Genomic DNA, 27,185 nt, shown 5'->3' with positions numbered 1-27,185 from the left:
GCCCCCAATGTTTAATTTCACTCCCATCTGATGTGAAAGTGGTGGGAAGGTCTTGGCGTTTCCATTAGCAAAATAAGACGCTGCTGTTTTCATATGTGACTTGGAGTATAATAGCAGCAGCACAGAGAGGACTGTAGACTCAAATTTCGTGGAACAGCATGGTTTCAAAGCTTCTTAGAGCCTGTTAAAGGGAAAAATTCAGTATAAGTTATACATCATTAGCCACACTGCTAGGACTCTGCAGATATCTAATCAACACGCTGCAGGAGCCTGAAAAAACTCAGCACACTAGCTTTGTGCTGCCTGTAACAAATCCACAGGATCTGCTGTGATGTCAGGGTCGCAAATGCTGAAGATCTGGAGCGCGTTCAGTCCACCACAATACAGGGTTTACGGAGGGTCATCACGCTGCTGAAACACAGCAGGACTGATGCTGGGTCGGCCGAGTCGAAACAGTTGGCGAGGCTGAGAGTGCGATGCAGGAAACAGATGGCAGAGTGAAAGAATGATCAGTGTGACAAAATGTAAAGAGAAATGAGCAGACGGAGAAGGAATGAGAGGAGAAGGGAAGGAGAAGGCACGGTGAGTGAAGAAAACGAGGAGATAAACAAAACAGATGGAGAAATAAGAGCGAAGAGAGAAAGAAAAGCAGAATAAAGACATTATATGAACACCCCATCTGCCGACTAATGAGATTCACTCTGCTGAGAGAGACGGAGATCTTATCATCCGTCTCTAACATCCTCATTGTCAGGTAAAGATGTGATGTGACTGAGGAGCAGTATTCAAACGGCGCCTCTTTACTGCCGTCTCCACCGTTTCTAATGTAAACATCGCCACGGCTGCTGCTGAAAGTGAGTCTTCGCCGTTGCCGGAGTTCAACAGTTTCATAACTCCACGCTCGGTGTGACCATGCCAGCCACACCAGGGGAAAATAATGGAGTCGTTAATTTTCTTGGTACGTGACAGCAGGAAATTGTATGACAGCTGTCCGCCAGCGATAATGGGTGTCAGGCAGCATCAGCGTCGCAGCTGAATCATCTACTCAGTGCCCAAAGGCAGGATTTAAGATAATAGTTGGCTCAAATTGTAGCCTTGGGTGTCCTAATTTTACCGTCTGTCTCTCAATATCGGTAAATTATTTAACTACTGTTTTAAAAAGTGAAAGACTGTTAAAGATAATGAATCTTTTAATCGGTTCATTAATTCATGTCTACCTGGATTTTTGAAGAGCATGAATATAATATATATATATATTTTTTACAATAATTTCATTAGTATTGATTTTAGATTTTTTTTAAATATACACATTGTGGATAAAAACACACATTTTAGGTGAATACTCAACTTGCATTTAAGAGAAAACTGTCAAAATTCACATGGTGGACAGAAAAAAGTGAACATAAAACATATGCGGACAAAACACACTCTCCAAATTGAGACGGGTTACGTATGGTTGCGGTATACAGGGTTCCATCTGTAGTTTGCTAGTTATTAGGTTTCTTTGACTGTCAGTTAGTATAATTAACCACACACATTGATCAGCGCATTAAAAATTCTTCCAACGACACTGATGTCATGGTTCATGGACCGTTGAGAAAGAAGCTACTGCTGCCATTGAAGCTTTGAATGACATTTTCGTTCTGGAAAGCCCATGATGCCTACACAAGGGATGGTACTCAAGTACAAAATTATATGATTAAAAAATACAGTTTATTCTCAAACAGCTGCTTTGAAATCCTGAGAAAGGGCAATTCAGCCAGGGAGGAGGAGGAGACTCGACTGTCAGTCACTGCTGTCAGTCAAAGTCCACACAGCAGACATCAAAGCGTTGTATAAGCCATCAAATCTTATTAACAGAACATTAATTTCCATAATCACCACCAGCCAGCACACTTAGCAGAGCATCCAGATTTAGCCGTTGAGGCCTGAATAACTGATATATTATTAAAAGAGTCATTTGAAGCTTGGAATTCAATAGAGCCGACAGCTCATGGATGCCATCCATTCCACCTTAAAGTACTTGCACTGGCTTCATCTTCAAACTGTGGTTGCTGTCTCATGCGTTTTCCACTCAGTTTTTCTCATTCTAGCGCCTGTTTAGCTGAGTTTGTCTGCAGTGCCTTGCAGCAAAAGAAAACACTGGGAGCCGCAAATTGTGACATCTAAAATGAAGATAACACTGTATATATTGTTTTTTCTACCTTTATGCTTGGTGTGAACAACTAAAGTGTGTTGCTTATGAAATCCATGAAGTGCTACAGAGAAAATTACATTTTATTTATGTAATTAACACATTTTGAACTCTTAAAGAAATATAACAAAAAGGAAAGCCATCCAGCTGAACTAAAATGATCCATGTAGCAAAGAAAAACTGTTGTGAGCCGCAAGCCTTATATCGCCTTTGGGCTTTTGGAGCATAGCAGACCCTTGACCTGAATTTTAAAAAATAAAATGAAAAATAAATATTTGCAAAATTCTGCATAAATATTTATTTATTTACTTATACTTATTTTACATGGTAAATGTGTGTGGCGGGGCGTGGTCTGCAGTACCGCTGCATGGGAGGCGGACGCACCTGAGCTGCACCCGCAACCACGCCTCGCCGCCTTAAAGTCTGTGCTCTATTTGCTGTTGTGTTGTCGGGCTGTGAGCTGAAAAGCTACAGCCGACTGTATGCGTACAGCAACCGTGTGTGGAAAGTGGTCAATAAAGAGATGCTGAAAAGCATGTTCATGGAAACATCGTCAGGTCTGCCGGGATATGTTTACAATGGAACTTCTGCTCCTGAATCTCTGCGCACAGTGAAGTCACTGTCATCTTTACGCAGGACTGTAAGCTGTCATCTGTGAGGCGGGAGCGGTGTTTTTTTTTTTTTAACATAGTTCGTGGTGGAGCTGCTGACATAATGTGGATCCGAAGATCCATAATTGGCCTACCTGGGGTTGAAAGTCTCGATAAATGCACGGCGTTTCAGCGAGTATACCGGCTTCCGCGAGTGTGATGCTTATTTTGAGCAACGAAAAATAATAAAATATAATTTTATTTTTATATTTCAATATCACAATAATCTTTCAATTTAGAACTACAAGTTTAAAAAGAACTAATACAAAAAAATACACTTCAGCTAAATACTTGTAATTTATTTTCCCAAACCACGCGCAGCCGCAGTATAAGGACTGCGGGTTGCCGACCCCTGGTCTAGTCCAACACAGTGCTTCACTGTGAATTCACCACAGTACAACAGGTAATCTGTTTGTCCTACACTACACTTCCAAATATTTTCATGCAACCTTTGAAAAAAACAAAGTTTCAGAACATAAAACAACTTTACATAACATACAATATGTGGTTTAACAAATGAGGACATTACATTTAGGTTTACATTTCCAGTTTATTAAATGTCCCTGAGCAGACCTTATCTTTAAATCAAATCTCTCTTCTCCTCTCCTGTCTTGTCTTTATTACATACTTCTCTATCTCTGAATGAAGTTACCTCATATTCTCCCTGAGAAATGCAGCAGCTCAACTGTGTAACAAGCTCCACAGTTTCTCTGTTTGTTAATAATTGTGAAATCTATGCATTTGAAATCATTGCTATTTGAAATAAATGTTACTCCCTTTACGCTAGCTTCTCTTCTGTAGCAGCTAGAAGCTAAAGTACTTTCATCTCATTATATGCGATAAGCCCCAGCGATGACCACCAGTGTGATTGTTCTTTCTGTGTTATTGTTCTTTCCATTTAGGCTTAAATTGGCCTTCAGTGATGTGAAACCAAATCTTCACTCAAAAGTTTTTCAACATAAAGTAACAAGGGTGTTTTGAAAATTTTGTAAAAAAGAAGATATTTGTCTTTAAATCAGTAGTTTCAAACTCCAGTCCTCCACGGCCGGTGTCCTGAAACTTATCCTTGTGTCCCTGTTGCAATACACCTGAATAAAATTACTGCGTAGAACTTGACTGCATGCTAAGGTGGCAATTCAGCCATTTGATTCATGTTACAGTAGCTCATGAAGGAATGAACATAGTGTAATATAAGTACTTTTAGAAGTACATTTTTTTCCCCAAACACTTACATTTACTTAAATTTACTTGAGTAGGGTTAGGGGTTGCCACTTCAGCATGCAGTCAAGTTCTATGAGTCTTGCTAATGACCTACTAATTGTATTCAGGTGTCTTCCAACAGGGAAACATGGAAAAGTTTCAGGACACTGACCCTAGTAAAGTATGGATAACTGAAAATTTTACTCAAGTACAAAAATTATTTATACTTTTTTTCTTTCTACAGCCATTAATGTTTTGTGTGGAATGAGTCCACCACAGAGACTGCTCAAGGTTAGAGAGGCCAGCCTGAAATAGTTTAGACATGTGTAGAGGAACGATGGTGGATATATTGGACAAATGATGCAGGTGCCAGGCAGGAGTAAAAGAGGAAGAAGAAAAAAAGATCCTCAAATGTCGTGAGCTGGTGTGGCAGAGGATGGTAGGGATAGGGTGAAATGGAGGCAAGTTATCTGTTTAAAATTTCATAAGAGTGGCATTCAGTACATTCATACGCTCATCTTACACTCACATTAGTCGTGTCGTTTTCTGTACAGTTGAAGCTATTTTTCTACCTCAAGCATGTTTTTGCTCCCAAGAAAGGCCAGAGAACATACAAACACTGCATGACTACAATTGACCAGAAGCCTTGACTAATTTATTTTATCTAACAGCTAAGGTAGCTTGTTAATTGTGCCACATCCCAGACCACTATCAGCTTTCCCATATGCCCCATGGTTAACTTAAATTTCTGATAATTTCAAAATGCTTCGTCTTTTCGTCATCTTCCACCATCTCTCAGTGATTTCTGGGGTTTTTGTTGTTTTCACAGATGTATAAAAACATATAGATGCAGTAATCCTCCATTATTATCTGTTTAAGGCAGGGTACAGAGATGGAAATCCGAGGAGATAAAATCCCTTTTATCCATCTCATTTCTCTGAGGGGCCAGAAGGTGATATTTTCAACACTGAAGGAGGATTATACAACAGCGGTGCCATTCAGGTGACTTTGACAACACGACTGACAGGAACAAAGAGAGACTAGACAACAAAAAGCAATTAATAAATGTAATTACATCTATCATCTGAGCCCAATTTACAGTGTAAACAGAAAGTCTCTGCAGCAACACAATCTCCATTAATTATACTTTGTAATTATACTTTTCCAGGTGTGTGACGCTTTAAAGGTCGACTCTGCTTGAATGTAAAATGTTTTATCGCTGCGGGGAAATGAAGTCCTCTGATTGGCTTGACTGGCAGAAAGCCAAGCCAATCACCTGGCCCCCCAGCGATCTGATGGCCACTGTCCTCCGAGTCTCCTCTACATACACACAAACACAGAGAGATTTTCCACTCGTGCAGAGCAGCAGAAAGATATTCAGAGTCTGTGTCAGGACTCGACATCTTCACGGTCACCTCAGTTTGCATCACTCTGTGTCTGTGTCACACTGCAAAGGCTCCGGTTGTTGCTTTAGGCTAATGAACACTTTTCACTGAGCCAAGACCTAATCAGAGTATTTCTACATTATCTACATTTTAGACTTTAAATGTCCTGTCAGTTGTAGAAATGAGTCAGGTGAAACTTCGAAGGTCGGGGGTTCGATTCCCCTGAACCGCTACCCTGAGGTACCCCTGAGCAAGGTACCGTCCCTACACACTGCTCCCCGGGCTCCCAATGGCTGCCCACTGCTTCACTGAGTGAATGGGTTAAATGCAGAGAGGGATTTTCCCCACGGGGACCAATAAAGTACACTTTCTTTCTTTCTTTCTTTCTTTCTGCAACTAGTTAGACTCTCAAGCGCAAGGATGACTATGCTGTGAAAATCAGCCAGTCTTAGTGTGCGCATCTAATAAACCAGGGCGATATCAAAGTGACACATTGTTATTCACCTTTTCTGTATGTTAGATTTTGATAGATTTTCCTTACATGCAGAATATACACAGTGTGTATAATAGTACATGTATTCAATCCAATATACTTGCTATGATCCAAAGACCTGGTGTGCTGACAGCTTAGCCTTTAAAGCTGGCAGGTGCTGTGCAAGTTTTGTTTTATTAATGTGTTAACTCGGACTCCATGGCTTAATTAGGTTTTATGCACAGCAGTGCAAGGAGCTTCGCTGCTCAGTTCTCAATTGTCTGACCACTTTGTGAAGCTAACTCTAAATCTAAGCTCCAGGCGAGTTTTGTTCAAGCGAGGTGGCTTTTTTACAGCCAGCAGGGGGCGAGCCCCCCGGTTGCCATAGGAAGTCTATTAGAAAGCGACTTGTCACTTGAATTATATTCAAATTCAGAGTAAATAAGATCTATGTGTCGCTGTCGGTTCTGTATCCAACAGTAAAATCCATCTTGATCTTATTCCTGTTTTTGGGTCAGTGCCCGTTTGTAATATGAAGAGCTGTACACTCTACTTTGTAATTTTTGGCTGAATCTATCCAGCAGATTTTGCTCTATTATCAATAAACATCACTGAAACTAAGCAATGAATGTGTGACCTCCTGGGGTGCCAAAGAGTGGAGGAGCTGCTGGGGTTCCCATCAAGTCTGAGAAAATGAAAATAGTTCTGATTTGATTTGACATTTTTCTTGAAGTTTCATGATATTTCTTTTTTTAAGTCCTAGTCTATTAGAGGACGATATCCTTGGAGGAGGCTGTTTACATCATTTTAAAATAATCTCTTTCTTCACCTTAGATAAACTCCAGGATCTCTAAGCTCTTCAGAATTTATTTTGCTGCCTTTTTCTTTTGTCACATCATCCAAAACCAAAAGTGACTGGGTGCCATTATAAAGCACCCATCCCCTTGCTTCATTATTTCACAGGTTGTGTCAAGTTTGTTGGCTTAAGAGCCATTTCAAGCCTCCTTCCTAGTTCTGTCTTGTCATTTAGTTACAGGTAGTTTCATCCTTTCAAAGAATGACGTTTCAGAAGTGTGCAGATGTTTTTTTAGATGTTCTTGGTCTTATAGATGGTTTAACATTCGTGGTGACTCCTCTAAGGATCAGTTGTGTTTTTTCTTTCCTAAGTATGATTCACTGTACTGGGAGTTTGTTTGATTGAACGCTGTGGAATCAGAGGCCATGGCTTCCAAATGAAAATGCGACCCTTTGAATCAACCCCACACCTTTCAACTTTGTAACTGATGAAGAACTGGAAACAACATCACCTGTCCGTGCGACAGCTTTCATCAGCTGTTCAATTATATATTTTTTAAAAAGTGCTTCGAGAGTAAAGAACTGTAAATCCTCACTGCGATGTGAATAATCTGAAATTAACACTGAAGATCTTTAAACGTCTTCACCATATGACTAGAATATATTTCAGTAAACTGCTAAACTACAATTAACTGAGCATCCCTGCTGTCCTTCTGATGAGCCTGTTATTTTAATGATCTTTCCTTTAGTAACAGCCTCAGGACAACCTTTCAGCTTGCCTTCGAAGAACAGCAACACCATCAGTGTGATATTTATTCTGTACAGGACTTTCATTTTATGGAGTGTAATGAACATTTCAGCCTCCAGCAACACTTGCTGTGGTTGTTTATTTGTGTGCAGTGGAGTTGTGTCTCGCTCTGTGGCTGCAGGTTGTCTGGTGGCTGTGAAGGCGTTTAACATTCAAAGTCTCTCCTCGAGTTCCCTCCTCTTGTGTCTGTTGAATATGGAGCAGCTCTTATCTGAACGAGCTAAAGATAATTGGTGGACAAGTGGAGCTCGACTGCAGAGAGTAAGAGAGGGAGGCCGAATGAGAGGAAGTAAGGAAACACAGAGACAAAATAAGAGTGTAAGAGTGTGTAGCTTTTATCTGTGATGTCTGTGTGGTGGAGGCAGGGGATGAGACAAACGCTGGGATCATGCCTGAGAATGTGTGACCCTGCGCAAAGCAAGGCAGTGAGACATGACAGCTGAAGCAGAAAAAAATAGTCAGATTCATAAATCAAGTAAAAGTAGCAGTGAAAAGAAATACTCCATGAATAACTTCCATAAGAGTTCTTCATTAAAATGTTCATCCCCTGTGGTGGGTCATCCCACCACAGGGGGAGGAAACACTAGACCTTTTCACCAGTTCAACTCTAAAAACGCTTCTTCATGAGAAACATTAGCGATGACAGATTCATTTAGAAAACATTTGCACATTTAATGTGACGTCTTTCATTTTTACCGTTCCTTTCTTTACTTCCTCACATAGGTATTGCACCCTCATGTCACTGTTAGTGATACTATGTGCTGAAAAACAGTGCTCTTCTTTTCTCCCAGCACCTTCTCATGCTGGTTTTGGAACTTGTGGTCTATGAATGGCTAACATGTCTTTATTAATTAATGATTTGTCGCTAAACATAGTGAAGTGGTGGTTTTTATAGCAAAAGGTTTCTGGGGTAATCCTGCTGCTTGTCTGGGGGCTTTCTGTGTGAAGTTGGCATGTTCTCCTTGTCATTGGCTTTAATTGATTTTTCACTGGGTGCCCCAGGTTACTCACACAGTTCAAAGACGAGGATTGAAAGGATTTATCGGTCTTTGAAGTTAGGAAAGAGTGAATAAACATATAAGACAACTTGCTGACGTACTATTCAGCAACCACAGGCATTGTGGCTGTAGAAGACCCTGATTCTTCAAGAACTGTGACCAACTTTCTGATTTGAGCAAATGTGAACACTCCTGTGGACATAAGAGGGTGCAGGTCCATGGTAAAACTACATTAACACTTGTGTGTGGCAAGTGTTGCTTTCAGGCAGTGACCCTCAGGCAGCAGCTGCAATGAACGCAGTCCAAGTTGGCAAGGAGGCCAACCAATTAAAATCAGAACTTATTTTTATATACTTAATTGTGTTTGTGAAACATTTTAAATGCACCTTTTATTGCAGGCTTCTTCAGTCCTAAAAACTGGACAGCTGAGGTATTCTAAGGAGCTTGAAAAAAAAAAGCATCTGGACTTAAGTTTCTTGAAGACGTTTCACCTCTCAGTTCTAAGAGCAATTGGTGGAGGGTCCCAGATTTTGGATAGAGTCCAGACGCTTTCCTAAAAGACAGATGGTTTGAAAGAGGAGTGAAAGAAGCCGTCTATGTCCAGATGGTGTGAATGACCATCTTTGAACAGAGGGTATGGCTTACGACACCAATTGTCTGCCATCTATAATCCAGTTTTGAGATTCCTTCCTAGACACTTTAGTGCCTACTCACATCTTGGTACATTTGACCTCAATAAGTCACATGATAGGTTGGGGTAAGTATCACAATGGGTTCAACCGAAGCCTTGGGTGATTGTGACCTACACTCGTTTTCACACCTTGGGTTATGTGATTAGGTAGAGGATCAATAGTGAGCCCACGACCCTCATAGGGACACTCCCAAAAGGGCTTAAAAGAAATCTGTGACTCTTCACGGGTGAGAAGTGAGATGTCTTCAAGAAACTTAAAGAAGTCCAGACGCTTTTCTTTCCAAGCTCCTTAGACTACGATGACCTGGTTGACTGAGAACCTTTACAGACAAAGCCCATGTATTTAACTCTGAGTCACAGGGGGGAGTCAAACTGTTGGGGTGGCACAAAAGTGTCAGTAGTTTTCATTGTTGGTCAATAAATGCCAAAAATCTTTGGAGTCAAACTGTCAGCAGATAAAGATGATAAAGATGTAGGACTGCAGCCTTTGATTGTGGTTTATTTCACTGCCAACCAACCCAGACACAGAGTGGAGCATACCCATATCCCAAGTTTTACTTTTAGAGTTTTCTCTGGGCACCACAAACCGAACCGTGATGTTAAAGATTGTGGCTTCGGCTAAATATTTAAAAGGTCTTCTCTGACTTCAGGCAATAAAATTTCCACTATCTGACTGCCTTTATTCCCTAAATGTTTTAGTACCCTAAGCCTAACATCTTCCCCCAGGCTCACATGTCGCTTCCTGGACTCCGAGTGAATATAATTCAGGAGGAATTTATTTTTAGTAATTATTAGAAAACAGCGTTTCAGCCCCCACACTGTCAATTATTTTCTTATACAAGAACCCCTCTTTATTTGCTGTTTTCCACACTCCTTGTGGAAAGACAATTTAAGGAGGAAAATATAATTTTAGAAGCTGTGCTTATATCTGATGGCAGGCCTGAACATGGATAGTGTTTGGGTCCGGTGTTTCCTAATGCAGCCAGTTATAGCCAAATTGCCTGTGCCTCAGACTTGTCAAACACAGCAGGAAACTGCTGCTTGGAATCTTGAAAATTGATTGTTAACCCTCCTGAGGAACCCAGGCAGTTTGGAAGACAATGGAAAGAAATGGTGGGTTATTGTTGGAAAATCGCTTTTGCATCCATCAGAACAGCAACACACTTCATCACTAATTTGATCCCCTGGAAAACCCACAGGGTCTCACATAAAAATCCTGCTCATGCGTTTTATGCGTTTACACCAGAAGTGTGTCAAAGTGCCAGCGCTTGGAAAGAACATGGGAGTAGTAACATGAGACACTCGGTCCACAGAACGACAGCAGGTGTGTGCTTCAGCTCAGCACACAACCTCCAAAATGTAAGAATAAGTAGAAAAAAAGGTGGCGCAAAGCAATTAATGCCTGTAGAGTTTCACATTTTATAAAAATGCCACTGTGGATGCCTGTGGGCTATAGGCCTTCATCAGTGTTAACAGTAAGTCGCTAACATACTGGTGAGATAATGACTTATTTCAATACAAATTGACAGCAGACCCAACTCTGACGGGCTGAAAAGTCTCAGGAGAAGGTGAAGGAACAGAAAAGTTGAAAGATGAAATTTGCATGTGCCCATGGAGAAGGATCTTCTGCTGTTTAACATTTAGTTGACTCAGTGTTTGGTTCATTGTTGGCCATTGCTTTTTTGCTTATTAACTCGATTTTTCTGCTGCTAATGGGTTCTCAGGACAGTTGTTGTGTTTGTATTTGGCTGCACATGGTTCTTGGCTATTTCTAATGTTTTTAATTATTTTATATTTAAGAGAAAATGTAATGCATGAGATTTTTTTGCCTCTGTTTTGGCTGCGTATATGCATTACATTATATACGTTCTTCTCATTTCCTTGTGGGGGTTTTTTTTACACTAATTTAATTGCATAAAATTTAGTTTTTTACTTGTTACAAACTGCTGGAAAAAGTGCTCCATGTATTCTTTGTATATTACATACTGTAAAACCAGAGGTGTGGACTCGAGTCACATGACTTGGACTCGAGTCAGACTCGAGTCATTAATTTTATGACTTTAGACTTGACTTGAAAAAATGTTCTAAGACTTGTGACTTGACTTGGACTTTTACACCAATGACTTGGGACTTGAATTGGACTTGAACCGGTTTACTTGAAAAGACTTGATATTTTACCCCAAATATAAAATTTAACATGCATATTATATAGAGATTGAAAATGTGACGTCATTCACGGGTAGAACCGCAAAGGATTCTGGGAACTCGTGGCAAGAGGTACTAGCGCACGCAGGCTTTCAATTGAAATCAGTTATACAGCGATAAAAAGAAACACAAAAATGTCAAGAAGCCGTTGTATTATTAACTGCAATAGCCGGTCGCATGACAGCCACGAGAAGCTGACGGGTAAAGAGATCGGTTGTTATCGGATTACGTCGTTGAAGAGAAATTGTTCGAGCCATGTTTCCGAAGTAACAAAGACGCGACGGATGGCCTGGATTGCAGCCATTCAAAGATCAAATATAACGTCCCAGAACCCTCCAGCTCACAGGTTAGTCTGCTCCAAGCATTTACACGAAGGTCAGTGTTTTTTAGTAGTTAATACGTCATTTTCATAACATAATTGGTGATATAGGTTACAAGCAAGTCTGGCGCTGAACAGAAATTGTCGCGCTATGCTCCTTTATTTATTGTGCATAAATAGTGAATTGTCCTGACACAATATTGCGTTTCGCTTCTGTTATTATGGTACATTGACAAAAACATATACTTTTATTCACAGGATAAAACAGGTTTTTTGTATCACTAATTGCCCAGTACGATTACAGCATACAATATTGTTGTCACTGCTACATTTCTGTGATGGGTACCAGAAATTATTTCCACTATTAATTACCGTTGAGCTCAAAGGTTATATTAATAAACGGTTAAGGAATGTGTATTTATGACGACAATTTGTGAGACTGGTAAACTTATGATACGTACGATGGTCTTTACTTTCTACACGGTGCATTTCAAGGTCCTGCACCCATCCGTCGGTAAACTGTACCTGGGCTTGTTGCAGTGACCTGAAGTTACTAAACTTCATGAGTGTATGCACTCACTCCAAGAACCGTATGATTATAAATATGCATATAAATATGCTAAGATGAGATAGCTGACTTCATCTAACTAGCAAATGTTGTCCAGGCTACGTTGGTGATGCAGTTTTTTTTAATGTGTATGATATTTTTGTCATGCGATTTTAAAGCCGGTCCTACAACCGCATCCAAGAATAACATGCAGCTTATCTCAGAACTGTCGGTGAAAATTATTCTTGGAGCTAGGTTTAATTGAGCTGCATTTTAAAGAGGTGCAATTTCACAATTTGTGTATATTTTCTAAGTTCACTATTTTGTCATGTGTTGAGAAAAACACAGATTTTAAAATTACATGGTCTAATATTTACATTTAGCATAACTGCAACATTATTTTTTCTTTTTTTTTTTTAAAGACTCGAAAGGACTTGAAATTCAAAGTTTCAGACTTGTGACTTGACTCGGACTTTTACACCAGTGACTTGAGACTCGACTCTGACTTGCCTGACATTACTTGAGACTTGACTTGAGACTTGAGGATAAAGACTTGAGACTTACTTGAGACTTGCAAAACAATGACTTGGTCCCACCTCTGTGTAAAACCCTGATGACATCATAATGGTTTATTTCTCTGACTTGAGGAACCCCTTTATCTTGAACTTCCATCTGAAGCTGGTATTAAAGTTGCCCTTTAAGGTGAGAAAAATACATAATTATGTGTGCTATGGCAGCGGTCCCCAACCCCCGGGACTCGGACCGGTACCGGTCCGTGAGTCATTTGGTACCGGGCCGCGAGAGTTGAGGCTCAGGTGTGAAATGTATAGTTTTCAGGGTTTTTATCAGTTTTCAGCGTTATTTTGTTATCGTTTTTATCGTTAACTCAGTTTTCCTGGGTCTTTTCACGTGTGTTATGAATAAATCTTCTCTTTTTCGGTACCAGTACTAGTTTTATTTTGTTGTATTTATCCGCGACACCTTAAAGGCCGGTCCGTGAAAATATTGTCGGGCATAAACCGGTCCGTGGCGCCAAAAAGGTTGGGGACCTCTGTGCTATGGTTTATTTGTCATGCATCGCTGACAAAAATGAGCTGGATAATAAAAGGGAGGCTGCAGCCACAGGGAGAATCCAGGTGAAACACTGGAGTAAGCAATGCATGCAGAGTGATGCAGGGTGTGAAGGAATGTAATTTAGGTTATAGTTAATGTATGCCTGTGTGTGTGTGTTTGTGTGTGAGGGTGAGCAGGAGACAGTTGTTTGGGACACGGGAACCTCATAAAGGTTGTAATCTGTGGTAAAATGAATTAATTCCTTCTATTTGAATTCAAATGTCTATTGAGCATCGTGTCTCATTTGCATCTTCTACTTTAAACCAAATGGCCTCAATTGCATTTCCCCCCTTTAGTCAAACCAATCACATTTCCCTCCACCAGCCAACCAGTTCTGCTGTCTGAGCCTCAGTCATGTGGATAATGAGCTGTCAGCCAATCACATCCAGCCTTGGAAAACTGGCTCGAGCATTGGGATTGGGTGCTGGCTGTGGAAATTTTGTTTCCATGGTAACATGTATATTTCATAGCGCTTTCCTTTAGCTGGCAGTTGTAGCCCACCTGCTATGCTCCGCCTCCTCCTAGTTGTTTTTGGCTGACCACAGCAACTGTACCAGTTTGAAACTGGTTTTAACCAGACAGACGACTGCAAGCTCATGTAAACACACTCATCATCACCGATACACCGATACGATTTCAGCAGTATGTCATTATCTTTTCTCTAGGACAAATAAAGCTCAATTTTGGGGCACTGACTGGTATACGCTCACCAGACACTTTATTAGGTCCACCTTACTAGTACCGGGTTAAATATCATTTTGCCTTCAGAGATGCATTGATTATTCATGAAGCAGAATCAGGAGCTGGAAACTTTCCTCAGAGAATTCGGTCCATGGTGACATGATAGCATCACACAGTTGCTGAAGATGTGTCGGCTTCACATCCATTATATAAAACTCCCGTTCCACCACATCTCAAAGCTGCTCTCTTAGATTGAGATCTGGTGACTGTGAAGGCCATTTGAGTACAGTAAACTCATTGCTGTGAGCTTTGTGACATTTGTGGTGCATTATCCTGCTGGAAGCAGCCGTATGAAGGTGGTACACTGAGGTCAGATTTCTAGGCAGAACTGGATATTTGCTCTTTTTCAAGCTGTTCCCTGTAAACCCTGCAGATGCTTGTCTGTCAAATCAAAGTAGATTACATAGTGGAGACCACTTTCTCTAATATGTAAATAACTTGACTTCCTGTCTTGCTTCCATTCCAGCAACTAGATGAGCCTGATAGAACCAGATAAAGATAGAGATATTATCCACTTTTTACACATTCTTCAGGTTTTTTTCTCTGAAAAACTTTTTAAAAGGGAAAATAGTTTGGGTAGAAAAAAAAAGTCATGCTGCCATGCTGATCAATGTGAGTTTAGGTAGTTTACTTACTTGTAGCAGAGAGCGCTGTCTCTGACCTACAAACTGTTTCTAAAAACTGCTACACAGCTGATCAGTCAGACATTGACCGAGACAGTCTCTGCTGTCACTGTGACAGCTGCAGGCTGGATGATGGATCAGGTGTGAACACTATGAGCAGTCTGACACTGAAAATATAATGTGATGTATTATATCTGGACAAGGCTACCGGGGCTTTTCACACCAGACCTTTTTTTCTACAAAAACTTCATTCAAGTTGCTTGGTAGGAAAACTCTTTGATCATTTTGTTCAGTTTAGAATCATTGACATAGCTGCTGCTCGCATTATTGGCAGAGGTGGGACCAAGTCATTGTTTTGCAAGTCTCAAGTAAGTCTCAAGTCTTTATCCTCAAGTCTCAAGTCAAGTCTCAAGTAATGTCAGGCAAGTCAGAGTCGAGTCTCAAGTCACTGGTGTAAAAGTCCAAGTAAAGTCACAAGTCGGAAATTTTGAATTTCAAGTCCTTTCGAGTCTTTAAAAAAAAACGACGAAAAAAGCATGTTGCAGTTATATGCTAAATGTGAATATTAGACCATGTAATTTTTAAATCTGTGTTTTTCTCAACACATGACAAAATAGTGAACTTAGAAAATATACACAAATTGTGAAATTGCACCTCTTTAAAATGCAGCTCAATTAAACCTAGCTCCAAGAATAATTTTCACCGACAGTTCTGAGATAAGCTGCATGTTATTCTTGGATGCGGTTGTAGGACCGGCTTTAAAATCGCATGACAAAAATATAATACACATTAAAAAAACTGCTTCACCAACGTAGCCTGGACAACATTTGCTAGTTAGATGAAGTCAGCTATCTCGTTGTAGCATATTTATATGCATATTTATAATTATATGGTTCTTGGAGTGAGTGCATACACTCATGAAGTTTAGTAACTTCAGGTCACTGCAACAAGCCCAGGTACAGTTTACCGACGGATGGGTGCAGGACCTTGAAATGCACCGTATAGAATGAAAGACCATCGTACGTATCATAAGTTTACCAGTCTCACAAATCGTCATCATAAATACACATTCGTTAACCGTTTATTAATAGGACCTTTGAGCTCAATGGTAATTAATTAGTAGTGGAAATAATTTCTGGTAGCATCACAGAAATGTAGCAGTGACAATAATATTGTATGCTGTAATCGTACTGGGCAATTAGTGATACAAAAAACCTGTTTTATCCTGTGAATGTTTTTGTCAATGTACCATAATAACAGAAGCGAAACACAATATCATGTCAGGACAATTCACTATTTATGCACAATAAATAAAGGAGCATAGCGCGACAATTGCTTGTAACCTATATCACCAATTATGTTAAGAAAATGACGTATTAACTACTACAAAACACTGACCTTTGTGGAAATGCTTGGAGCAGACTAACCTGTGAGCTGGAGTGTTCTGGGACGTTATATTTGATCTTTGAATGGCTGCAATCCAGGCCATCCGTCGCCTCTTTGTTACTTCAGAAACATGGCTTGAACAATTTCTCTTCAACGACGTAATCCGATAACAACCGATCTCTTTACCCGTCGGCTTCCCGTGGCTGTCATGCGACCGGCTATTGCAGTTAATAATACAACAGCTTCTTGCCATTTTTGTGTTTCTTTTTATCGCTGTGTGACTGATTTCAATTGAAAGCCTGCGTGCGCTAGTACCTCTTGCCACGAGTTCCCAGAATCCTTTGGGGTTTTACCCCTGAATGACGTCACATTTTCAATCTCTATATAATATGTATGTTCAATTTTATATTTGGGGTGAAATATCAAGTCTTTTCAAGTAAACCGGTTCAAGTCCAATTCAAGTCCCAGGTCATTGGTGTAAAAGTCCAAGTCAAGTCACAAGTCTTAGAACATTTTTTCAAGTCAAGTCTAAAGTCATAAAATTAATGACTCGAGTCTGACTCGAGTCCAAGTCATGTGACTCGAGTCCACACCTCTGATTATTGGCAATATAATAATATTTATATTCCTGATTTATTTTCCTGATGCTGAGAACTTCTCTTTGATGGAGTTTAGGCATGTAAACCTCATGACATTTCCAGTTTCTCCTATTAATATCTTGGTGTCAGAAACACATCATCAATGTAAAAAAAAATTCACACCTCTAACTTTAAACCAAAGCAGGTGTTTTTGATGGGTGCAACTGATCTGCAATATAGGGTTGTTTAAAGCTTTATATATATAGCATGGGTGAGCAAGCTCCGACAACAATTCTCTCTTACTCTCTTAATTTTATTAGTGTGAAGAAGCGATAATTAGAACAGATGAAGAACATCTGCATGCAAACTTGCTCACTGTCCTCACCAGCCATTGGTGTGAGAAAGCAGCAGAGATCTTCTTTCTTCTGTTGTTTTGTTCATCGATGCTGGAAAATTGGGACAAAACCACAGAGTGCAGTGTGAGAGTAAATTTTCTATGTGTGGCAGCTGATTTTAAGCCTTCAGGCAAAATCAAAAGCCCACTCTAATTGTCACGATTCTTATTTTAAGTTAGAGCAAGCCTGAAATGTTAGAAACTACAGTTCCTCTAATGACCAATGAAGTCTAGTCCAACAATGATGCAGTCCCCATAGACTCCTATATTAAAATTTGCAACAAATTAACATTTGCTCTATATAAACAGCCAATTTGACCTTCATAACAACTGTATCAAAGGTGAATTTTTCCCTATCCCCATATATACCCATTTATATTGCTTTAAGGCTTACAGTTGCATTACCTGCATTACTGCAGTGTTCTGAATGTGGCTACTTGATTGACAAGTGGGTGCTGACTTGGCTGCTTGCAGTTTGCAATGCTTTACATGAACTCAGATCATTATTGTGCCTCAATTTAGGTCCTTCCATTAGCACACGTTCATGCAAAATACCATGCAGACTTTGTGTTTACTATACATAACACAACATACATTGCCTAAATTTTATGAGTAAGCATCTTGCGAATCCTGAGGTTGGGTTTGTGTGTCTTCTTCAAGCCATGCCATCCTTTTTACAGAAGAAGAGCGTTTTTCAGTCCATTGAAGGTGTTTCACACCTTCAGCTTGCTGAGCACCATGAGAGCGCCATGCAAGGTATTTGGAGCATCCTTGATGCCGTGTCCTTGCCCTTAATTGTACAGCCCATCCAAAAGGTTTTGCTGCAGTTTTGGTGAGTGAAAGTCTAGTGTCTAATATGAGCTAATAACTCTACCATCTCATCCAAATACAAGAACTTCTGGCTCAAAAGAAAAAAAAATATTGTTAATTATGTTGAGGCTGTAACGTTGAGACTTCAAAAACATACAGTTTCAGCTCCCTACCCATTACATAGTCAGTCTTGACATTTAGTCCATTAGGCTTCGATATAAAGTTACATGAGTGCCAGATCCACTCTGTTATTATCATCATTATTGTGGAAATACAACAATAAAGTTTTTTCCACATTAATTCACATCGTATCTCCTCATATTTCATGTGAGGATACACATAGAGTTATATGGCATGCACGCTTCCAACCCTCAGGCTCCACAGACATTTAGCTACCTCAAAACAGTTAACACAGCAGGTCCTCATGACTGCCTTCCCGATGCCAGAAGATGCATGCTGGGTAAAAGAGGCCACCCGGCAGTCCAAGGAGTCGCATCGTAACATGTGTTCATACCTGATTAACTAGCAGGCTGAGCTGACTGACAGCAACTGCAGAGTTCTGCTTTCACACTCAAACATCAAACTGACTGAGCTCAGCTCTCTGCTGTGATGCTGTGTGCATGAGTTAAAAACAAGACAGCTGGAGGTTCATTTTGACTCGTGACAGTGTTTAGGCATATTGTTGTTTACCAAGTATTGTTAAAATCCCAGTGAAACTAGGCAGTACAGCCTGAAAATCACAAATTTTGATTTGGTAGATCAGTGACCTCCAACATGCCTCTAAAAACCCAAAGCAGATTATGATCTCCTATCCACCGATGCATTTACCAGTTCGTAGTTCATTACCAAACTACAAACCTTGACTTCATTTTATTTTACAAATTTTTCTCAACCCCCTGTCCAAAAAAGTAAAATATCAACACATAAAAAAGTTTGGGAAGTACATTATAAAAATACTTGGAATGCTACATGGAATGGACTCAAAACAACACTCAGTGAGTCTCTTTAGTTCTGATAGAAATGTCTTAACTACTGAACTGGATACCATGAAATTTCTAGATTTGTTTTTCCCCAACCTGAAATCTTCAGCGTTCAGACAGAACAGTGGAGCCGCTTATTTGCTTTTGCAGGAGTGGCTGTTGTGAAGAAGTACACCACGAGTACTCAGAGTAACCGAATCAGAAGCTAACATCATTCTTTTTTAATTCTTGGTTTTAAAAAAGGTGATTAATGTTATAAAATATTTCTTTTATTTTGAAATGCATGGTTAAGAAATTTTTTTAACTATGTGGAGAAATGTCTTTGTTTGTTGTACATGGTTGCAACATATTTGGCCTCGTCGTGATCTCCAACCATTATTTTCCCAGAGTGAGTGTAGGATGATACATAAAACAAAGATAAGGAGCACAGAAAATATGCAGATGTTAGGATTTACTTTAGAGGAAAAAAAAATCCTCAGATCAGCGTTTTAAAGGATTCATTTTAATGGAAATAACCGGCCATTTCTCCCACATAAATCTATCCATCAAAGAGAAAGCAGTACTTGCATTGTATCATCAAACAGCCTCCCGTTAAATCCTCTTTATTTTTCTGTTAACTTCTGTTATGCGTGTTTCCTCAAATATCTCTTAACTTTACACCCCGGGCTGATACTGAGCACTATCTACAGACAGCTTCCGTGTTTTGCAACACCCACGCAGCGTTAGTAACCCACTAAGAGTCGGTTTGTGAATGTGCCCAAGGCTATCCAAATATCATCATTGCTAATCTGTATTCATACCTCAGCTCTCTGACATTTATAACCAGGTGCTTGTACTTGATTAGAAACATCTTCATCCATGTACAGGTTGAAAACACTTTGCTTATCTTTAGCATGAGCACTTCAAAACAACATCAGGGTGTTGGAGATTGCACAGAAGAGGTCATGGGAGACATTAAAGCATCCTCAGGAATGTTTGCACATGCCTCGGTAACACCTCTCTGAGAGCAGCAGCGATTAAATCAACATTGCATTTGGGCCACTCGGTAAAGAACCCTTTATAAAGTAATCCTTTAAGCTGTTTACAATATGTGCTGCAGATTGTAGAGTTTATCGAATATCACTAAGTCACTGCGGGTACCATAATATAAGATTACACTTAAACACCTGTAATCTGGCTTCACTTAAAGCAGTCCACCAAAGTTGAGTTGCTTGTCCTTTGGGCTGTGATTACAGAGGAAGGCACTCAGACACTCCACAACAAACCCACCAGATAGATATCAGTGGGAACATGTGGATGTGTGAGAGCTCCCAGCAGGAGTGTTTCTAGCTCTGAAACTGCTCCGACAACAGGTTTCACATGAGTGTGTGCAAACATTTGCCTCTGTGCATGTGCTGCTACCTCCGAGTGAGAGCACCAGCAATAACCCTCAGATCATGTGATGAGCGACAGCTGCCAAAGAGCACTGATGTCCTGTTTTGCTCAAGTGTTGTTGACAGTGTGACTTCTGTTCGTGTGATGGAACAACATCAAAAAGGTGCAAACTGAGGCAGAAGGTGCGCCCTGAAGCTTTTAATGAGGGGAAACATTGATTCAGCCTTTTATTTCATTAAAATATATTTTATTGTTTTAATTAAATAAAAAAAAATGCAATCTGTCCTCAGAATCCCTGGGAATAGTTACATATTCTGTATATGAAAGATGGATGTAGATGCTGTGATGTCACTCATTGCATTCTGGATTCTGCATTTTGTAGCTTCAGAATTTGTGTTTTAGAAGCTTTTTTTCTTTTGTTTTTTGAGACAGAAATGACCCTATGTGGATGAGAAGGAAAAGTCTTGGTGAACTGTAAATGTCAGAGTCCTTCTAGAAGCAGTTATCACCTGTTGGAAACTATCTTGAAACTCCCCAGGACATTTATTTGATCAGTTATTAACTTTCGTTTGAATACTCTGAGGTCTATCAATATTAGTAATGCACCATAGTACCATAGTAACACAGATACCTCTAAGCAGTACAAAAATTTTAACCAATACCCAGAAGTCAGATGTTAAGAGGTCCAGTTCAGTGACAGGTGCTTACTACAGGTGCTGATGAAAGTAACCATGATCATAATTATAAACCTGGGTTTCATTAAAAAATATAAATTAAAAAAAGAAAGCACACACACAACTTGAACCAAGTGTTTTCTGCTCTAAATTTGAACATTTTGACATGGAAGTCTATGGAGATCGACTCTTTTGGAGGTGGCCTCTAGTGGGCATTCGAGTAACTGCAGTTTTTGGCTGCTGCATACTCCATCAGGAGGAGGGACATGCAAGGCAACAGAAGGTCCACAAATAAATATAAGGAAAAAGTCTTAAGAACCATGAAAGAAGTAAGACTCTGTAAACGATGTGTCTTCATAATTTGTATTGGTTAGAAGATGATCAGTCAAACTATCTACCTGTCGCTGTTTGCTGATGTGATAATATGGGATTCAATACTCATCATAGCTATATATTCTTGACACAGCATTAATTTAAAGTAAATATATAACTTGTCATGAACAGTGTTAGGTTCGTTTGACAGAGAAAACAAAGTAGAGCAAAAGGCTGTAACACAGAACAGACAGATGATGCATCTGTGTCACATGTCATGTTTAATCGACATCGCTTTCACAGCTCTGCAGTATGAATTCTTCATTTTGTTAGATGTTTGTTGCCTCCTCTAATCTCTCTTCTAATAACCTCCTCTTCTCCACTTAGAGTAGACAAAGTGAGGAATTTGTCTGCATTTACCTCCTTTTTCTTGTTTCTTTCTTCCCACGATTATGATTGTGCTCTTAAACCTTATTAGTTTCACTTGTCTTCAGTTTAATTCTTTCTGTGTTTTTACATTCCTGCTTCTCTGTTTTAGCCAGATTGTTGCTTTTTGTTTGGACTGTTTCATATTGGAAATATTATCCCCGCCTTTTCTTCCACAGTACATGCCATTACAGTGGCTCTATTATACTTTTCCTTATTTTATCTAAAATACGGAAACACTGCAAAGACACACCAGACAGTTTTCACAAAACTGTGGGAAGTGAAAAATCATCATCAAAGGAGAGACTGCTTGCCATCAAAGTAAAAGTTGCATCCTACATTGAAATCAGCACGTTTCCAAACACGCAAATTGTACTTTGAAGGTGAATGTGTCCATTTTCCATTCTGGTGGTTGTCTCAGAGTTTAGAAAAAAACTGGACATCTTTAGATTTGTGAAGATGTTTTGGGTCCCGTTCAAGAAGCTTCCTCGGTTCTACAGACAAGAAGTTGAAAGTATTTAACCCCTAGTGGGGGTTAACCCCTTTGGAGGTGGTTTTGAAGGTTGTTGGCTCACTATTGATCATATGGTAATATAATCAATAGTGGCCCACAGTATGAAAAAAGCTATGGGTCATTACTATCACTGTGGGTTAAGAGTGAAACCAATATGAAATCTTGCCCTATACCCACATGTGACCTAACCTGAGGTGACGTGTGACTCGGGGGAAGGGAAGGCATCTAGAGTCTGCATTGTGGCTGATAGTTTGTTCCATAAGACACCACTTCTGTTTAATGATGTTCTTCAAAATGGACAACTAACTAACTCACCAGTTTATGGAGAAATATAGATATTTCACTAGCAACCAGTGGTCGCCAGGGAGTCATCCTAACCTTAACTGAGTATCTAGGCCTCTGAGACTGAAGCCTAAAATGTTAAAAGATCAACTTTTGTATTGTGACTTTAAGGTAGAAAAGTTGCCTTAAAAAATTCAAGACCGGTCTCTATGAGTTTCAAGCCACAAGGGTTAAAATGAGTACCCACTATCAATGCCAAAGAGGCAGCACGTTTGATGACACCCAGGTATTTGATTTTCTCAGGGTTCAGGAATGGCGGGTAAAGAATTGGATATGAATTGGTTTGGAGAGGCTTCAAAATGGAAGCAAGTCTTAGTTACAGTAGTGCCTTTTTTTTCCTTGTGTGTCTCAAAGAAATACTGTTTAATTCATGAAGAGAATATTTTTGGTAAATTTCATGTAATTTTTTGCTCATTTCTGCTCCTCTTTATGACTGAGGTATTATTTTGTCCTTAACTTTTCCTTCTCAGAGGAAATAATAATGTCTCCTGTTGTCTGCAAGTGATCCTCTGACGAAGGTCGCTGCAGCTGAAATGCCAGAAGTTTGTGATTTTAAATTTAAATTAAGACCTGAACCGGTCACTCATTCACTGGAGAGAAATGCCTTTTCTGAAAAACAACCCAAGTTTCCCCACCCAAAGGACATTTCTCTACATTTACTCGTTTTTGTTACATCTCAGCTGATCTCTCTCTCGGACTGCTTCTCTCTCATACAGATATATGTAGAGTTATATCTTGAAAAATCCATATATCTATGTTGTGTGGATGAAAGGCTCCTTTGGCACATAGTTAAAATGACTCATGAGTTTAATTTTAACCCGAAATGGGAACCGCACCGATGCCAGCAGTCATTCTGTCACAGCGATCGCCTCCTGTTATTTAAGTGGTGGAATCTCGCTGAGAGTTTATTAATGCAGGAAAACATTCAGCATGTGTTGAAAAGCCGTAATGTGTTGTTGTTGTCATGATTGGTTTACAGACTTGTTGGCTGTGCCCAAACACCCCTACGCCGCCATGGAGAACTGGGGCCTGAGCGTCTTCGTGGAGCAGAAGATCCTGTTGGACGCAGACGTGTCGTCCTCATCCTATCAGATGGAACTCACCATGGTGGTAGTCCACGAGATTTGTCACCAGGTAGGCAACGTACCTGATGGCTCAGACATTATACTACCATTCATACTGCGAAGGATTGTGAATATACTATAGAATATATACTATAATGTCATTTAAGAAAGGTATTATTCAGACTGTAAAATTTCATATGATTGGAGATCATTGATTGTAACTGATTTCTTAACACAGTGTTCATAAATACTTACTAACTAGGATTATGAGTATTGGTTACACAATATAATATTTTGCACAAAATAATCTTTTCAGAAATGTTTACTCTGTCTAGACACATTTTTGTACAAATGGTGCAGAAACAATACATCTGTAAGCCCCACATTTTCCTACTCTTTAGACTACATAATCTATGATAACTGCATAATTTCACCTGCTCATTGTCCTAAAGATCCATCCATCCATCCATCTTCATCCGCTTTGTCCGGGGCCGGGTCGCGGGGGCAGCAGCCTAAGCTAAAGATGTTTCCTAAAAATGTTTGATGTCCTCACCACCTGTTTAATAGCTACTCCTTGAAAAAAAAGATTATTTTCATAAATTTAAACCTTTTTATCTCACTGAAGTGAATTTAGATCAACTAGAAATGATGGATGAGAGCAGATTATTTGGATGCAGAGTATAAGAGAGAGAATATATAAATCCTTTTTAAAATGTATGTATTATTGAGTCTGACAGGAGGCATTTGCTAAAGAGATTGTGATAGCTGGGATCATGTAATTCTGGTTTTAGAAGAATAAGGTTCCCCTGACTATATTAGTCATAAAACTTTACTAAAGTTGAATGAATGCAATAAAAAATCATTTGTATATTTGCAATTGAAATATGGAGGGTTTCACGCTGGCTGACAGAGCCAAGTTAAGGACATGCCCACTCGAATTAAAGATGTTTCATACTCAATATGTGGGCTTCACACTTTTCGCCGAAGATGTAATTAATGCAACCTCATGTGAAAATGGAGCACAAGCACACAAAATGATGGGTTTGATGAAAAAAACAAAACAAAAAATCCCCCAAAACCAAAAAGAAAACAGCAGGTGGTGACAATTTTGTTATAAACTGAGTTCATTCATTCCTTGAACTGTTGGCAGACACAGAACAGAATTTTCTTTCATTTAAATGCATCCACTGTGAGCTTAGTCACATGTCTGTTCATTAGTGTCTCATTCTGCTATAATGTGGTATTTTGTCACATAAGCCATAGATTCAGGCTGACAGAAGCTGACTATGCTGCATTGCTTGTCTTAGTGAAATAAAATTGAACCACTAGACTCAAACTGGTGGCTCGGGTTAACCTGTTAGCACAGAATTATGTAAATCTGATGTGCAAAAGACACTCACAGCTGTTGGAAGTTAAAATAAGTGCAGACTGGTCAGTAATTGGTAGCTTACTTCTGGAAAAACAACATTAAATGTCACCACACCTGTTGAGGACCAGGTGTGTCTGATATGCAAGAAAGGACACAAATAACACTGAAATACTAATAAAACAAATGATTTGAGTATATCTAAGAATTGTCATCACCTGCTGTTCATTTATTATGGTATGAATTATATGTATTGTGCAAATAATTCTTAAAACGTCATTCTTCATTAGACTCGGTTTGTCTTGTTTTGTTGCTTATGAGGATTGCAACCATATATCTCAATTAAGTACACAAAACACTGTAGGTGGACTGATGGTGAAGAGATGAGAAGAAAATATGATTTTTTTTTCTCTTCCCATCTGTTGAGGGAGCTTGTCAATATTCTTACATGAAAAGCCTCATGCAGGGAACAATAACAGATAAGCCATTAAGTCAGAATGGCATGACATGACATCAGCATGAAACAAAGAGTTGGGGTGAAGGTGGGTTGCAAAGTGGCTTACAGATAATTCGACTCAGGAATTATATAGAGATCTTGCTTAAACTGGCTGTTTCCCTTGTTTTCCAGCCCTGAGCATGACGCTACCACCACCATGCTTGCCAGTTGGTGTTCATAGGTTTAAAAGCCTCACCTTTACTCCTCCAAACACAACTTGAAACTGTAGCCATTTGGCTTGTCTAAGTAGGCATTCTAGTTGAGCCTGAAAGGGTGAACTTTGAAGCAGGGGCTTCTTTCTTGGTCAGCAAGAAATGTTTGGATTATGCTTTAATTTTAAAAAATGTATCTAATTTGGTCATCAAAACTAATATCTTGTTTGCATTTTGTAAAATTTCTTTATTAATAAATGAAAGTGTATTTAGTAAATTAGATTTTTGTGAATTTTGGACATTTTATGTCTTGTAGTCTGAAAAGAAGAACTAAAAGCTCTAAAAACAATGTCAATCAATTTACTGAAAATGTGTTTAACATATAAATGCAATATTTACCATTTTTCGTTCGACTTCATGAACATCCAGGTGCATGTTAAAAATGTCTTGTGACTTTCAAAGAACTCTGCATTCTTTGCAAAAGGAAAACAGGCTGTTTGTGGGTATCAGACTTGTCATAGTTTATGTGTCTGTGTATTTCTGAAAGCTGCTCAGGATTTAGCTCAGAGGTCTTGTACATTTCTCACCACTCATGCAGGCAGGGCGGCACACCAGCATGAGGGTTTAAATAATGTTCATAAGATACAAATGTTCCTTCAGAGAAAGTGACCCACCTACAGAGGCTAAATTTGTTTATATGTTATCGTGCTGAGACTGAAACAAACCCCTGTGGCTCAGCCCGAACCCATGAGCTGCTGCGATATCACTAGTGGTCTTTTATATTCAACTGCATCAGTCTGACATGAAAAAGGGAAATAAAATTAATAGTGAACATTGACATGAAACACAAGTTAAAAATTAAAAAATAAATTTTCCTCTAACAAATGCAAATGGTCTGGTTATGAACACACCAAATGTGACAGAAGTCAAAATGACTTCAACGGCTACACCAATGAGCTCTGTGTTTGTGTGTGCGTGTTACAAATTTCCCCGGGCAACAACAAAAGCAGAGAGGATGATCCTGTTTTTACAGTATGACATCAAATACGTGACGAGCAGACAAACACGATGAAGCAGAAGGAAATTTAAAGGTTTTAGTCAGAAAAGAGAAAGAGGGAGGGAGTGTGACCAGGCGAACAAGCTTAAACAGCGAAGACAGACGTAGTATGAGACGGAGAGAGAGAGAAAAAAAGTAGAGCGTAGGAGACGGAGAAACAAAGAGGCGCAGAAACAAAGTGATGGAGAGAAAGAATGGAAACGACATCCGTTAAAGAAGAATAAAGGATACGAAAAGATGAACAAAGACAGAAAGAGAACAGAGCTCTGTAAAAAATACCCAAAACATTCAGCCTTATTCTCATTTACCAGTGAGCTTTATACAGACCTACAACATTTGCTTTTTATACACTCAGCACCCAGGAAGTGTTCTTTTCAAAATCTCCAGTTTAAACTAGGAACATATTCAACATTTATATTAATCCAGGTAACCATATAAAGCTAGATGTAGACTTAAAGAATTAGCATTAGCAGACACTGATGAGATTTCACCTGTAAGATAATGACAGCAAAAACTAAA

General features: G+C 39.4%; 1 protein-coding gene across 3 annotated transcripts in view; it reads left to right on the top strand.

The window, feature by feature from the left end:
* Window positions 1–27,185, top strand: part of LOC309692888 (thyrotropin-releasing hormone-degrading ectoenzyme-like) — a 275,261-nt gene that overhangs the window by 138,790 nt on the left and 109,286 nt on the right. For all 3 annotated transcript variants that reach the window (XM_082511733.1, XM_082511735.1, XM_082511734.1), the window contains exon 5: window positions 23,511–23,665. In XM_082511733.1, the coding sequence (XP_082367859.1) occupies window positions 23,511–23,665 (155 nt within the window). The remainder of the gene's footprint in view (window positions 1–23,510; window positions 23,666–27,185) is intronic.

The sequence above is a fragment of the Aulonocara stuartgranti genome (assembly GCF_965226115.1).
Source record: "Aulonocara stuartgranti genome assembly, chromosome: 17".
Lineage (NCBI taxonomy): Eukaryota > Metazoa > Chordata > Actinopteri > Cichliformes > Cichlidae > Aulonocara > Aulonocara stuartgranti.
The sequence above is the reverse complement of the archived record's forward strand: the minus strand, read 5'-3'. Positions and strand labels throughout refer to the sequence as shown.